Raw genomic sequence first — 15,176 nt, 5'->3', positions numbered from 1 at the left:
CATTCTGATTGATGTGAGGTGATATCTCAATGTAGTTTTGAGTTGTATTTCTCAATAAACTGTGGAAAATTCTGAAAGAGATGGGAATACCAGACCACCTGACCTGCCTCTTGAGAAGCCTGTATGCAGGTCAGGAAGCAACAGTTAGAACTGGACATGGAACAACAGACTGGTTCTAAATAGGAAAAGGAGTACATCAAGGCTGTATATTGTCACCCTGCTTATTTAACTTATTAACCTGCAGAGTACATCATGAGAAACACTGGGCTGGATGAAGCAAAAGCTGGAATCAAGATGGCCATGAAAAATATCAATAACCTCAGATATGCAGATGACAGCACTCTTATGGCAGAAAGTGAAGAAGAACTAAAGAGCCTCTTGCTGAAAGTGAAAGAAGAGAGTGAAAAAGTTGGCTTAAAGCTCAACATTCAGAAAACGAAGATCATGGCATCCAGTCCCATCACTTCATGGCAAATAGATGGGGAAACAGTGGCTGACTTTATTTTTGGGGGCTCCAAAATCACTGAAGATGGTGATTGCACCCATGAAATTAAAAGACACTTGCTCCTTGGAAGGAAAGTTATGACCAACCTAGACAGCATATTCAAAAGCAGGGGAATTACTTTGCCAACAAAGGTCCATCTAGTCAACCACAAGGCTGTGGTTTTTCCAGTGGTCATGTATGGATGTAAGAGTTGGACTATAAAGAAAGCTGAGCGCCAAAGAATTGATGGTTTTGAACTGTGGTGTTGGAGAAGACTCTTGAGAGTCCCTTGGACTGAAAGGAGATCCAACAAGTCCATCCTAAAGGAGATCAGTCCTGGGTGTTCATTGGAGGGACTGATGTTGAAACTGAAACTCCAATACTTTGGCCACATGATGAAAAGAGCTGACTCATTTGAAAAGACCCTGATGCTGGGAAAGATTGAGGGCAGGAGGAGAAGGGGATGACAAAGGATGAGATGGTTGGATGGCATCACTGATCCGATGGACATGGGTTTGGGTGGACTGTGGGAGTTGGTGATGAACAAGGAGGCCTGGCGTGCTGCGGTTCATGGGGTTGCAAAGAGTCGGACATGCCTGAGCGACTGAACTGAACTGAATGATTAACAATGTTGAGCATCTTCTCATGTGCTTCTTGGCCATCTGTATGCCTTCTTTGGAGAAATTTCTATTTAGGTCTTCTGCTCATTTTTTGATTCGTTGATTTTTAAAAAATTAATTAATTTATTTATTTTTGGTTGTGCTGGGTCTTCACTGCTGCACAAGCGTTTCTCTAGTTGAGGGAAACAGGGGCTACTCTTGTTGTGGTACACAGGCTTCTTGTGGTGGTGGTTTCTCTTGTTGCTGAGCACAGGCTGTAGGACGTGTGGGCTTCAGTAATCGCGGCAGATGGGCTCAGCAGTTGCTGCTTCCGGGCTCTACAGCACAGGCTCAACAGCTGAGGCGTGTGGGCTTAGCTGCTCTGTTGGGCTTAGCTGCTCTGTGGCGTATGAGATCTTCCTGGATCAGGGGTCAAACCTGTGTCTCCTGCATTGGCAGGTGGTTTCTTTACCACCGAGCCACCAGGGAAGTGCAGGGTTGTTTGTTTTTTTCATGTTGAGCCACTTGTACTTCCTCTTCTCATCTTGAATCCATCCATCCACAATGTTCTCACTTGCCTCTAAATACAGAATAATGCTTGTTTCTCTCAGTGTAATTTAATTCCTACCAGGTTCTTTAAGGCTCATCTTTCTCTTCTTTCAAAGGAATCCCTACAGACTTGATGGCTCTGGTGTAGTCCTCAAACCAGCAGCAGCAGCAGCAGCAGCATTGGGAACTTCCTAGAAATATAAATTCTTGGGCCTCACACAAACCTCCTGAATCAGAAACCCTGGAGTCCAGTGATGTGGTTTGACAATTGCTCTAGGTAATCTTGATGCATGCCCAAGTTTGAAAACTGTTGTTCTAGTCTACACTTCCCCTTCCCTGAAACTCTAATCTTTGTCTGATAATTGTATACCAGGCTATGTTTACAACTGTTTCCTTTCTTCCCTCTTTCCCTTCTTTCCTTCCTTCCTTTTTTCCTGTTTCAATCTTTCTTCACTAACACAGGTTTTCCTTATCTATCTCTTGATCTTTGGATGTAGATTCATACTTAAGAGTGAGAATAAATACTCTTTAAGGCCAACTGGAAGCTCTTTGGCATGGTGGGTCTTATTGAGTAGGAAGTTTACTGTCAGGTAACTGATTGGAGCATTGTTTCATTACGGGTCTTTTAATTGTGGTTGTCCGGGTTTTTTCTCTCTGTGGTTGTCTAGTCAATTTCTCTGGAGAGGGGTCCTCTAATATTTTATCTAGTATAAAAATCTAGCTGTTAATGGGATTTAGGGAAGGGGAAGGTGGCTGGTAGAGTCTCACCATTCAGTAAGTGGAATTGCATGTAACCCTGTTTTCACTGATACCCTCATCCTCAGTTATGTCTGATCTCCCTGAGCCCAAACAATCTTTCTGGTACAACCTCTTCAGAGAGTTAACTGCCAAGCAGTCACTTGGTTGTGTGGGGTTAGAGAGAGGAATCTAAGGGTCAACCTGCTTCTCAATGCTACTTTCAACTAGTATTTGTATTCTGGGCTCCCTACACCTCTGCTTTATCGAGCCCATCTTTGCATGAAATGTTCCCTTGGTAAATCTAATTTTCTTGAAGAGATCACTAGTCTTTCCCATTCTGTTGTTTTCTTCTATTTCTTTGCATTGATCGCTGAGGAAGGCTTTCTTATCTCTCCTTGCTATTCTTTGGAACTCTGCATTCAGATGCTTATATCTTTCCTTTTCTCCTTTGCTTTTTGCTTCTCTTCTTTTCACAGCTCTTTGTAAGGCCTCCTCAGACAGCCATTTTGCTTTTTTGCATTTCTTTTCCACGGGGATGGTCTTGATCCCTGTCTCCTGTACAATGTCACGAACCTCTGTCCATAGTTCATCAGGCATTGATGCTGAAGCTGAAACTCCAATACTTTGGCCACCTCATGCGAAAAGTTGACTCATTGGAAAAGACCCTGATGCTGGGAGAGATTGGGGGCAGGAGGAGAGGATGGGGATTGGGGACGACAGAAGATGAGATGGCTGGATGGCATCACCAACTTGATGAACATTAGTTTGGGTAAATTCCAGGAGTTGGTGATGGACAGGGAGGCCTGGCATGCTGTGATTCATGGGGTCACAAAGAGTCAGACACGACTGAGCAACTGAGCTGACTGACTGACACCTCTGCTGCCTTTAGAGGTTCCTAGTGTCTCAATTCCTGAGTGTTTCAAGTGTTCTGCAGTGAGAACTGGCTTGCTTCTTGACCTTCTCTACTGAAGCCATTCAAGTTTAAGCTTCTTCTGATCTCACTAGCCTATAAAGAGTCATTCATTTCCTGTCCAACTTCCAATTATGTTGATATCATTTTTCAGCTCTTATTCCTGTTTTTATGCCCTCTAAGATGCTTTTACTATTATTTTAGTGCAATTTCAGAAGGGAGAAAAAGTTAAAACATGCACTTATTCTAGTATATTTAACATGACTGCTATTTTTTAACCCTCTAAACCTTGGCTTTCTTCCCATCACCCTTTTGGAACTGAAGTTCACTTACGATTTCTTAAACTACCAAAGCTAATTCCATCCATTCAGTCCTCATTTTACCTGGCCTCACTTTAGTATTTAATACTGGTATAAAACCTCTCCTGTTGAATTTATCTGTGACCTTGGTTTCTCTATTCCTTACTATCCTGGTTCTCTTCTTTTTTTTCAATTTGGCTGTGCTGGGTCTTAGTTGCAGCATGTGGGATCTTCATTGCCAAGTATGTGAGGATTAGAATAGATAATATGTATATTCTATGCTTATATACATAGGTGAAAGTGAAAGTGTTAGTCGCTTAGTCATGTCTGACTCTTGCAACTCCACGAACTATAGCCTGCCAGGCTCTTCTGTCCATGGAATTCAGGCAAGAATACTGGAGTGGGTAGCCATTGCCTTCTCCAAGGGATTTTCCCAACCCAGGTATCGAACCCAGGTCTTCTGCATTGCAGGTAGACTCTTTACCTTCTGATCCACCAGGGAAGCCCATATACATAACACATAATGATAATAGTTAACATTCATTGAGGTCTTATGTTTGCTAAGCAGTGTACCTGCATTACCAGATGTCCTTACAATTGCCCTATAATTGTGTTACAGGTATTACTATTCTCATTCTACAGATGAGGAAACTGAGGCTCAGAGGTTAAGAATGTGATACATTTGTGTACCAATATCAGTGATTTAACACATGTATTTGACTTGGAATGAAGTGTAGAATGTTGCATACCCTCTGTTCTACATCTGATCGAGGTGGGGGACAGTATAAAGAAATTACCTGTTGAGGAGCAGAGGATATTTTACATTGTTGGTGGTATTCTATAATTTTAAATCTCTTTAAGTGGGATAGTAGAATTCTTTGAAAGAATAATGCTTTTCAAAGTAGAATGCTTTGAAAAGACTGATAATGGCAACATTTAATTTTTGCAATACCATGATAGAACTATATTGAGGAAATGTACCTCTAGTGACATTTGCTGGAATAAACACATTTGGGTGTGAGAATATTCCCTTATCCTATTCTAAAGTCTAATTTTGGCTCTGCTCCAGTCCAAAGACTACTTTGGGAGGTATGACATTGCTGCCCTTTGTCCCAAAGGACTTTTTCAGAGCTCCCGAGAGATCCAGAGTGAATGGGAGTATCTTACATTCAAACTCAGTTTCCAAGCTCACCCCAAGTCATTCCAGAACAGTCTTATTCCTCTGTAGTTTTCCAGCCCAGAGCAGGAGAAGCTGAACTTTTATTTTTTTGGTCATGTTGCTGGGCTTGCAGGATCTCAGTTCCCTTATCAGGGATTGAACCTGGGTCACCACACTGAAAGCCTGGAATCTTAACCACCAGGCCACTAGGGAACTTCCGAAGCTGAACTTTCTGGGCTATCTTAGGCTCTCAGTGGGGTCCTGAGATGGTCTGAATCAGCCTTGCAGTTTCAGAACTAGGCAGTGCTATGAGGTCTCATGTTGCGGCACATGAGTAGCTAGCTGCCTGCGCACCTTCTCCTTGTTTCGGGGCAGATCTGTGGAGATGTTAGGATGTCAGGGAGAGGCAGTTGCCTTGTAAAGTCCTCCTAAGTGTTGCTGAAGTCATTTTTGTTCCTTTGCCACCTACCTTACTATTTCCGATATTGCCTTTTTGGGTAAGGCTGAAGTCTCTATAAGCTTTGATAGGATTTCAAACAACAGGATCCCTGGGTTGCCAGCTAAATCTAAACAGGTCCCCTTTTCTGGAACTATGGAGGGGAAAAAAAAGATTCAAAATGCCTTCTGAAAAAAAATTATCATAAAAAGTGTTAAAGTGACAGTCATTTTACTGTATATACAATATTAAAACCAAGTCAAAAACTAAAGAATTATAAACAAACATTAGAAGTCTGTTCTGTTTGGCAGGAAGGTCATTTTGATTACTGAACAGACAAAATAATCATGGGATTTAAAATGAAATACTTTTAGTTCAGTGACTTCTAAGTAAATGTAGTAATACATTTAACATAAACATGAATTATGTGTTAAGGACTATTGTTCCGTTCGTCTACGAAAAGGAACTGCTGATAAACATAACTCTGGTGTGCAGGCAAACCCTTGTTACTATAGCGATACTTGAAACAGTAACTTCTGTTTATACTAAGACAGTTCATAGCTTATGAAAGGATGTCTTTTTAAAAACTGTATACAGTATCTGGAATTTGGAATGTATTTATCTGGAAAACATGATATGAATAAGGTCAGATTTTCCAAGGCAGCTTGTTAAACTTGTAAACAAACCATGGAGAACTAATAGCAATAATTTGAGTGTATCTCCAAGTTGTTTAAACCTTGTGTGAGAACATGTTCTGGAACCTCCAGCAGACTCTCCTGCTCTCACACTGAGGGCAGAGGTTTATTGGGGTGAGGAAGATTTTTTCAAGAATAGTGAATTATCTATACCCAAATATGCATGAGAGAGACAGCGTTTTCCTAAAAATATATGAAATGAAAGTGTTGGTCACTTAGCCCATGGACTGTAGCCCACCAGGCTCCTTTGTCCATGGAATTCTCTAGGCAAGAATACTGGAGTGGATTGCCATTTCCTCCTCCAGGAGGTCTTCCCAACTCAGGAATCGAACCCAGGTCTCCTGCATTGCAGGCAGATTCTTTACTGCCTGAGCCACTGGGGAAGCCCCAAACATTTACAGTGCTATAGGTATACATTTTTCTTTTGTAAGAGTAGTACCTCCCAAAGTAGCACATGCATTTGGTAAAGAATTAAAGTAATATAAAGTGTAGGTCGCTCAGTTGTGTCCATCTCTGCAAGTCCATGGACCATAGCCTGCCAGGCTCCTCTGTCCATGGAATTCTCCAGGCAAGAATACTGGAGTGGTAGATAAATATAAAAGGTGACCAAAATTTTCTACACCACTGCCTGACGGTTCTCACTCAAGTCCAAAAAGCAGTGTGTCCTGCAGAAGGACTTGATGGATTTAAGTTAAAATTCTAAAACTGTATCAATTTCCTTAGCAAAATTTGTTTTAAGAGAAGCAGTACAAAAGTAAATCACATCCCAGACTACACCTGCCTGATTGGAGGTCTAAAGGAACAATATTTACTATGCAGTGAATTGCAACTACCCCACTGCCATCTATTTAGCAACATACTTACCCACAGCCTTAAGGAAGCGGTTCTTATCTGTTAGCACCTTTAAAAAGTCTGAGAAGTTCACCTTCCCATCCTCTGCAACAGAGATCCAAGGGTCAGAACAAGGCTATATTCACCTTCCCATTTCACATATATCTCTATATTTTATTATTAGGCTATCCCTGAATTGTACCCCTTTCCTCTAAAATTAAAGGATAACAACTGCTATTAGAGTGTGTTTCAATGAAAGGATAAAAATTTGGGCAGAGTTAGTGGAAACAAGTGACACTTCAATTAAATGGTGACTGACTCCCATGAAGGGTGCTGCTGATTGACTGGGACACTGGCAGGTGAGTGGGGTGTGGTGGGAAAAGGTATTGTGCTGAATACTTATTCCACACAACATACCAGCTTGGGCTACTAACCACTAGTATCCAAAGAAAACACTACTTACATGCTTAAAAAAATATCAATAAAAGTGGTGTGGCATTTAAGATTCAATATAGGTAGCTCTAGTGATGGAAGGAAGATTTGTACCATTATGATTCAAACAGAAACAAAGGGCTTGGATATCCTTGCTAATGCAGGCAGATATGGTAGAGCATTCTGGGAAGAAGAAAACTAGACCTAACTACAGTACTCTTGCCTGGAAAATCCCATGGACAGAGGAGCCTGGTAGGCTGCAGTCCATGGGGTCGCTAAGAGTCGGGCATGACTGAGAGACTTCACTTTCACTTTTCACTTTCATGCATTGGAGAAGGAAATGGCAACCCACTCCAGTATTCTTGCCTGGAAAATCCAGGGGACAGAGGAGCCTAGTGGGCTGCCGTCTATGGGTTCGCACAGAGTCGGACACAACTGAAGCGACTTAGCAGCAGCAGCATCTTGATATAAGAGAAGTCACCTTAGGCCTAAGCCATTTTGTCATCTAAATCTGGCCACAGTGCTTGTCCTTGTAGAAGAATAAGCTATATTCTAGTGAAGTGAGTGAAAGTCACTCAGTCATGTCTGATTCTTTGTGACTCCATGGACCATTCAGTCCATGGAATTCTCCAGGTCAGAATACTGGAGTGGGCAGCCTTTCCATTCTCCCAGGGGTTCTTCCCAACCCAGGGATCGAACCCAAGTCTCCTGCATTGCAGGCAATTCTTTACCAGCTGAGTTACATAGTTAATTATTTTAAAGGAATGAAGAATGTAAAACCAAACAGGTATTACCAGGAGATAATATATCAGTTGTAAAGACTCCCACTTCAGTTTCTAAGGTAAAGATTAGCCTGAAGCACATTCTTGAGCTGTTTTGCAGGATCCAAACCCCCTTGAGCTCTAAACCACCAAACTACCTAGAGCCTCAGGATGGTAGATGCTGACCTTTGCTGACCAGCATGACCTCCATCAACTAGAGGCTGGGCTCTGTTTGACCTTTGCCCCAGTTCTGTGCTGCATACTCCTTTGCTCAAGCCCCTCCATGAATAGGTATGCATCCTTAGCTTAAAAACCTCTCCAATATTGCAGTTGGGGAGAAATTGCTTTGGGAAATATCCTCAGTGTTCTCCTTACTTATTGCAAGTAATGAATCCTCCCTTCTTCTGCTCTTAGGCTTGGTTGTGTCTTTTGGCTCAACACCCAGTAAGAGGTGAGTCCAGTTTTTGAGTAACAGTAACAGGTTATTTTTGAAATTGTCAATGTCTTTCTGTTATTTCAAGATACTCTCCAAAATGTATATTATGACAGGTAATCTGAATCTGATATTAAATACAAGTCACTTTTGGTTTCCACACAGGCTTTTTCAAAAACTAGCCCATTTTGTAGCTTTAATTCAATTTCATAACTTATACACATACCTCACTGATAACTTTAAAGAGAAACACATATATGTACTTTTGGCAAATAAATGAGGCTTACTTCTCATGTTTATTTTGAGAGAAACATTTCTCATGTTTAGTTTGAGAGAAAAATGTATTTATAAAAACCTTCTACAAAAAAATGACAAGTCAAACTCACGATCAATATCAGCACATCTTAATTCATTATGGACATCGTGCTTCGTTAGATTCATTCCCAACTTAGCTAAAGTGCACATCATTCCATGTAAATCAATACAGCCAGTTTTATCCTTGTTAAAGAAATTGTAGGCATCTTGGAAAGCTGGGGAAATAGAATTAAGTTAAGACAGTTATTTAAGAATAAACACATATTCTAATGGAACTGGGACAGACAATACTGTTGATTGGAGGTCATGTTCTGAAAACGCATTTAGAGAAATCTGTGTACTTAATAGGCATTTCTTATAAAGAACAGTGTCCTTCCATGAGATTTGAACTAGATTAAACTACTTGGTGGAAAAGCAAAATGTAGGCAAAAATGGCTTTTGAAAATTTTTCGCACTCTAATTCCTAGAACCTGTGAATGTATTGCTTTACATGACAGAAGGGATTTTGCAGATGTAATTAAGGTAGATTATCCTGGATTATCTGAATGGATCCCTTATGAAGCAAGAGAGATGTGGCAGAAGTGAGAGATTCAAAGCAGGTGGATTTGACAGGTTGTTGCTGGTTTGAAGATGGAGAGGGTAGGTGATGTGGAATTTAGGTAGACTTAAGGGACTGAGAGAGACTCCTGGGTATCAGCCAGCAAGGAAGTTGGGACCTGAGCCCTATGACTGCAAGGAACCGCATTCTGCCAAAAACCTGAACAAGCCACTAAGTGGATGCTCCTCCAGAGCCTCCAGATAAAAGGCCAGGCTGGCCAACACCTTCATTTTGGCCTTGTAAGACCCCAGTGAAGAGGAACCAGGAGAGCCCATCTGACTTCTAACTTACATAGAACTGAGAGGTCTGAATGTTCTGTACAGACTCAAAGTTTTTTCAAAGAAGAACTCAAGGCATTAACTGGAGTCAAAATTAGGTATATATTTTCTAAAATTAGTAAAGTGTTAGTTGTTCAGTCCTGTTCGACTCTTTGAGACCCCATGGACTATATAGCCCACTAGGCTCCTCTGTCCATGGAATTCTCCAGGCAAGAATACTGGAGGAGGTTGCCACTGCCCTCTTCAGGGGATCTTCCCAACCCAGGGATTGAACTCAGGTCTCCAGCCTTGCTGGCAGACTTTATACCATCTGAACCACCAGGAAAGCCCCAAATTAGTAAATGAAGGGGTAAATCCAGAACAAGGTAGTCGCTAAGTGGCACCAGAATAAAAGATTTCATATTGCATTCGAGTTTTAGTACCTCTATGTACAAGAGTGATTAATTCTATAGAAAATTTTTTTTTAATTTAAATTTATTTATTTTAATTGGAGGCTAATTACTTTACAATATTGTATTGGTTCTGCCACACATCAACATGAATCCGCCACAGGCGTACACGTGTTCCCCATCCTGAACCCTCATCCCACCTCCCTCCTCCTACCATCCCTCCGGGTCATCCCAGTGCACCAGCCCCAAGCATCCTGTATCAAACCTGGACTGGCGATTTGTTTCTTATATGATATTATACATGTTACTGCCCTATAGTTATGTGAAAAATTAACATATTTCTCCTTTGATATAAGGCAGGCTTCTCAAGGGCTGGAACTATCTCTGGATAGTTCCAGAAAAAAAAAAAAAAAAAAAACTATGTTTCTTTTTTTCCTCCCAATATTTCTGGCTTGTAGTAGACATTCATGAAGCTTAATCAACAAGTACTTACTACATGCCTCTATGTGCCAGGTGCTGCTCTAAGTGCCTGGGATACATTAGTGCACTAAATAAAGCTTCTGCCCTTATACAAACATAGTAAATAGGTAAGTTAGAGAGCGTGTTAGAAGGTGGTAAGTGCTATGGAAAAAAAAAATAACACAGGGTTGGGGGTTTAGGATTTCTAGGGATTGAAAGATAGGTCGCTTGTATTAAAAGGTAAGATTTGAGCAAAGACTTGAAAGGTGAGAGAGTGGGTATCTGGAGGAAGGGAAGAGAGAACTAGGCAGAGGGAAGAGCTAGAGCAAAGATCCTAGGGGAATGGGCCCAGCACATTCCAGGAACAGCAAGGATGCCAGTGTGGCTGGAGCAGAGTGAGCAAGAGGAATGGAGTAGGAGAGGTCAGAGAGGTGATGTTATGTGGGGCTATGTTTAAAAATTTATTTTTGATTTTATTTCAGATTGATTTTAGATGTAGTTGCAAAGAGAGCACAGAGAGTTCCTGTAGATTCCTGTATCATTAACATCTAACATTACTATAGTACATTTGTCACATCACGAAGCCAACATTGGGATAGTACTAGTAACTAAACTGCACACGTTATTTGGATTCTACTGGTTCTTCCCTCCACTCTTTTCCTGTTCCAGGATCCTGTCCACACCACATTATTACATTTAGTTGTCATGTTTTTTGGGCCTCTTCTCTCTAACAGTTTATCAGTCTTTCCTTTTTTTTTTTTTGCTGACACTCTTGCAACTTTTGAGGAGTGTTATTCAGGTGTTTTGTGGAAGTCCTTCAATTTGGGTTTTTCTGCTGTTTTTCTCATGGTTCAGTTCAGTTCAGTTCAGTTGCTCAGTCGTGTCCGACTCTTTGCGACCCCATGAATCGCAGCACGCCAGGCCTCCCTGTCCATCACCAACTCCCGGAGTTCACTCAGACTCACGTCCATCGAGTCAGTGATGCCATCCAGCCATCTCATCCTCTGTCATCCCCTTCTTCTCCTGCCCCCAATCCCTCCCAGCATCAGAGTCTTTTCCAATGAGTCAACTCTTCACATGAGGTGGCCAAAGTACTGGAGTTTCAGCTTTAGCATCATTCCTTCCAAGGAAATCCCTGGTTAGCCTGAGATTATGGGTTTGGGGAAGGGAAACCACAGAAGTGAAGTGCTGTTCTCATCATTATGTCAAGGCTATCAACATGACTTATCACTGATGAGGTAACTTCAGGTAAAAATCTGAGGTCTGTCAGATTTTTCCAGTGTAAATTTCTTTCCTTTCCTTTTCATATTCTACTCTTTGAAAGCAAGTCGCTAAGGGTAGTCTAGGTTAAAGGGACAGAGGGCCCAGGGGAATGGGGAATTAAGCTCCACCTCCTGGAAGAGGTAGTATCTATTAATACACTATTTGGATTTCTTTTGTAAGAGAGATTGGTATCTTCTTCATTTAAAAAACTCAATCATTTATTTTGTCATTTATATTTATATTAGGGACATCAATTTTTTTTAATGCTTTGAGTTATAATCCACTACTATTCATTTTATTGCTCAAACTGTTCCAGCTCTGGCTGTTGGGAGGTCTTTAAGGTTGGCTTCTGTATCCCTTGACACGCTCCTGTTCTTTTGCATTCTGAGCATCTCCTAACTTTCTGGCACTGCAAGATGTTCCATGTTCATCTTGTATATTCTCCGTCCAAGCCCTCAAATCAGCCATTTGTCCAAGGAACTCTGGTTCTTTGACAGGAGACTGACCCTGGAAATCACGATCTAGGTGCTAGGTATGCTTGCGGCTATGGGGGTGTCAGTGCTTCTGTCTTCTCAGCAAACAGAGCTAGCAAGTTTATGTACATATACTAACCCGTGTACATACACGTATCTCTATTTCTTGATCTAGCCATCTGCATCCATATTAAGCTAAACATGAGTTTATACTGACCTCTCACTCTAATCCAGTTCCACTGTTTCACTTTAGCCTTCTCCCCTTGTTTATCTGAAACCTCTCACTCCAACAGAGAGAAACCTGGATCCCACCATCTACCATTCGGTCACTTACATATTCAACCTATGTATACATGTACAATAGTTTTAGAATTGTTCATCTATACCCCTATGAAACAACTTGTTAGATGTTTATACTAATTAGTTGTTTCATACTAATTAGAGCATGGTTCTCATTACCTCGCATTTGTGAAGGGCTCAACTTCCTTTCTTTGTGCTGTAATTGACATGGCAGAAGTCCTGGTAAATCTTTATCCCTGAGGAAAGAGATGTGTATTGAAACCAGCAAATATTAGTTCCATTCATCAGTTTTTGCTGACTGGAGTGGCTGTAAGTACCAAAATATATCGAGTCACACTACCTAAGGGTCCTGTTACTGTCAATTGCCAATAGCTACAGGATGGGCAGTGATATTGGTTATGGAGGTCCTCGTCTGCCCTAGACTTGCCCATCATCCTAACCCCTTAAAATTTTTTATTTCTTCCATTTTACAAGAGGAAACTGAGGCTCAGAGGGATTAAATAACTTGTCCTGAGTCATAAAGATAATAAATGGAAGCCCTGGGATTCAAATCCAGGTTTATTTGACTCCAGTGCTGAAGAATATAAGCCTTACACGATTCCTATTGTTAGAAATATAAGTTGTTTCAAATTTTTAATGTTTAAATAATCTTATTATGATGAATATACTTATAGCAAAACTTTTGCTTTCATGTTTATTTTACAACTTTGCCAAACTGTATTTTTACCAGCATATGGGGAGAGAGCAGTAGATTGATTTCTGCCGATCTCCCACCTCCCCCTGCTGCTCAGTGTCTCATGTCAACTGTATCTATCTATTAACATCTCTCATCAAGGGAGAACAGTTCTGGAAAGTTTGGAACCCTGGATGACCTTTTGTTTCCTCAGAAAATAAGATCTGAAAAAAAGGAGAAGATGAATACTTTGGGGATTATTTTATATATATCTGCAGTGATGTGTTATTATTTTAGGAACATAAAAATGTATTATGCAAAATTGGATTTTTAATAATATGGTAATTTAATAATAAATTTATAATAAACACAATTTTATGGATATATTTTATTTAAAATACATCTGGTTTTAAATTTTTTCTATTTTTTAAAAATATATTTTTAATTGGAGGACAATTGCTTTACAACATTATGTTAGTTTCTGCTGAACAACCATGTGAATCTACTGTAAGTACACATATATCCCCACCCAACATTTAGTTTTGACACTCGTAGAACTAAAGGTTTTAAGAAATATGTAATCTCTCAGTTTTTGTGCTTTTACAATAATAAATTTAAAAAGTAAAACTAGAAGAAATATAAACATAGAAGTTAGATTAAAAAATTATGGTTTATGAATGTAGTTTCCTCTACAGTATCTAGTTAATTCATCAGCTCATTTTTAAAGAGGGACCTGGGAAAAAAGAAGGTGATAAGGTCTCAAAGTGCACTAATCTCAACATTTTTGACATGGAGTTTTATCTAATTAGTCTTATTTTCACAGCTTTTACTAACATTGATTTCTTCTGGTGTTTGCTTTTTATTACTGACTTGATACCTTTACTCAGGTTATTTTATATTCATTGTTTATAATTCTAAATATAAACAGATTACTTTCGCATGATATAAATGATGCAGTAGATGGAGAAATATGAAGTTCTTAAGAAGCAAGAGGAAAGTAGAAGGCCAGGCAATGCAATCTTATTGTGCTCCGTCGCTCAGTTGTGTCTGACTCTTTGTGACCCCATGGAGGCCACCAGGCTCCTCTGTCCTTGAAATTTTCCAGGCAAGAACACTGGAGTGGGTTGTCAGGCCCTCCTCAAGGGAATCATCTCATGTCTTTATTCAGTTCAGTTCAGTTGCTCAGTCGTCTCTGACTCTTTGAGATCCCATGAACTGCAGCACGCCAGGGCTCCCTGTCCATCACCAACTCCTGGAGTTTACCCAAACTCGTGTCCATTGAGTCTGTGATGCCGTCTAACCATCTCATCCTCTGTCATCCCCTTCTCCTCCTACTTTCAATCTTTCCCAACATCAGCGTCTTTTGAAATGAGTCAGCTCTTCACATCAGGTGGTCAAAATATTGGAGTTTCAGCTTCAAAATCAGTTCTTCCAATGAACACCCAGGACTGATTTCCTTTAGGATGGACTAGTTGGATCTCCTTGCAGTCCAAAGGACTCTCAAGAGTCTTCTCCAACAACCACAATTCAAATGCATAAATTCTTTGGCACTCAGCTTTCTTGATAGTCCAATTCTCACATCCATACATGACCACTGGAAAAACCATAGCTTTGACGACATGACATTTGTTGGCAAAGTAATGTCTCTGCTTTTCAATATGCTATCTAGGTTGGTCATAACTTTCCTTCCAAGGAGCAAGCATCTTTTAATTTCATGGCTTCAGTCACCATCTGCAGTGATTTTGGAGCCCCCCAAAATAAAGTCAGACACTGTTCCCACTGTTTCCCCATCTATTTGCCATGAAGTGATGGCACCGGATGCCATGATCTTCGTTTTCTGAATGTTGAGCTTTAAGCCAACTTTTTCACTCTCCTCTTTCACTTTCAGCAAGAGGCTCTTTAGTTCTTCACTTTCTGCCACAAGGGTGGTGTCATCTGCATATCTGAGGTTATTGATATTTCTTTCAGCAATCTTGATTCCAGCTTGTGCTTCCTCCAGCCCAGCGTTTCTCATGATGTATTCTGCATATAAGTTAAATAAGCAGGGTGACAATATACAGCCTTGACATACTCCTTTTCCTATTTGGAACCAGTCTGTTGTT

General features: G+C 40.5%; 1 protein-coding gene across 1 annotated transcript in view; it reads right to left on the bottom strand.

Moving 5' to 3' along the window:
- Positions 1–15,176, bottom strand: part of EFCAB3 (EF-hand calcium binding domain 3) — a 47,806-nt gene that overhangs the window by 13,307 nt on the left and 19,323 nt on the right. Inside the window, exons 5-8 of the mRNA XM_070388858.1 lie at positions 12,561–12,637; positions 8,713–8,856; positions 6,734–6,805; positions 5,208–5,328 (exon numbers count right to left, since the gene is read on the bottom strand). Coding sequence (XP_070244959.1) covers positions 5,208–5,328; positions 6,734–6,805; positions 8,713–8,856; positions 12,561–12,637 — 414 coding nt within the window. The remainder of the gene's footprint in view (positions 1–5,207; positions 5,329–6,733; positions 6,806–8,712; positions 8,857–12,560; positions 12,638–15,176) is intronic.

The sequence above is a fragment of the Bos mutus genome, chromosome 19, assembly GCF_027580195.1.
Source record: "Bos mutus isolate GX-2022 chromosome 19, NWIPB_WYAK_1.1, whole genome shotgun sequence".
In the NCBI taxonomy this organism is placed as follows: Eukaryota; Metazoa; Chordata; class Mammalia; order Artiodactyla; family Bovidae; genus Bos; species Bos mutus.
Note: the sequence above shows the minus strand (reverse complement) of the source record. Positions and strands in the feature narration are given on the sequence as shown.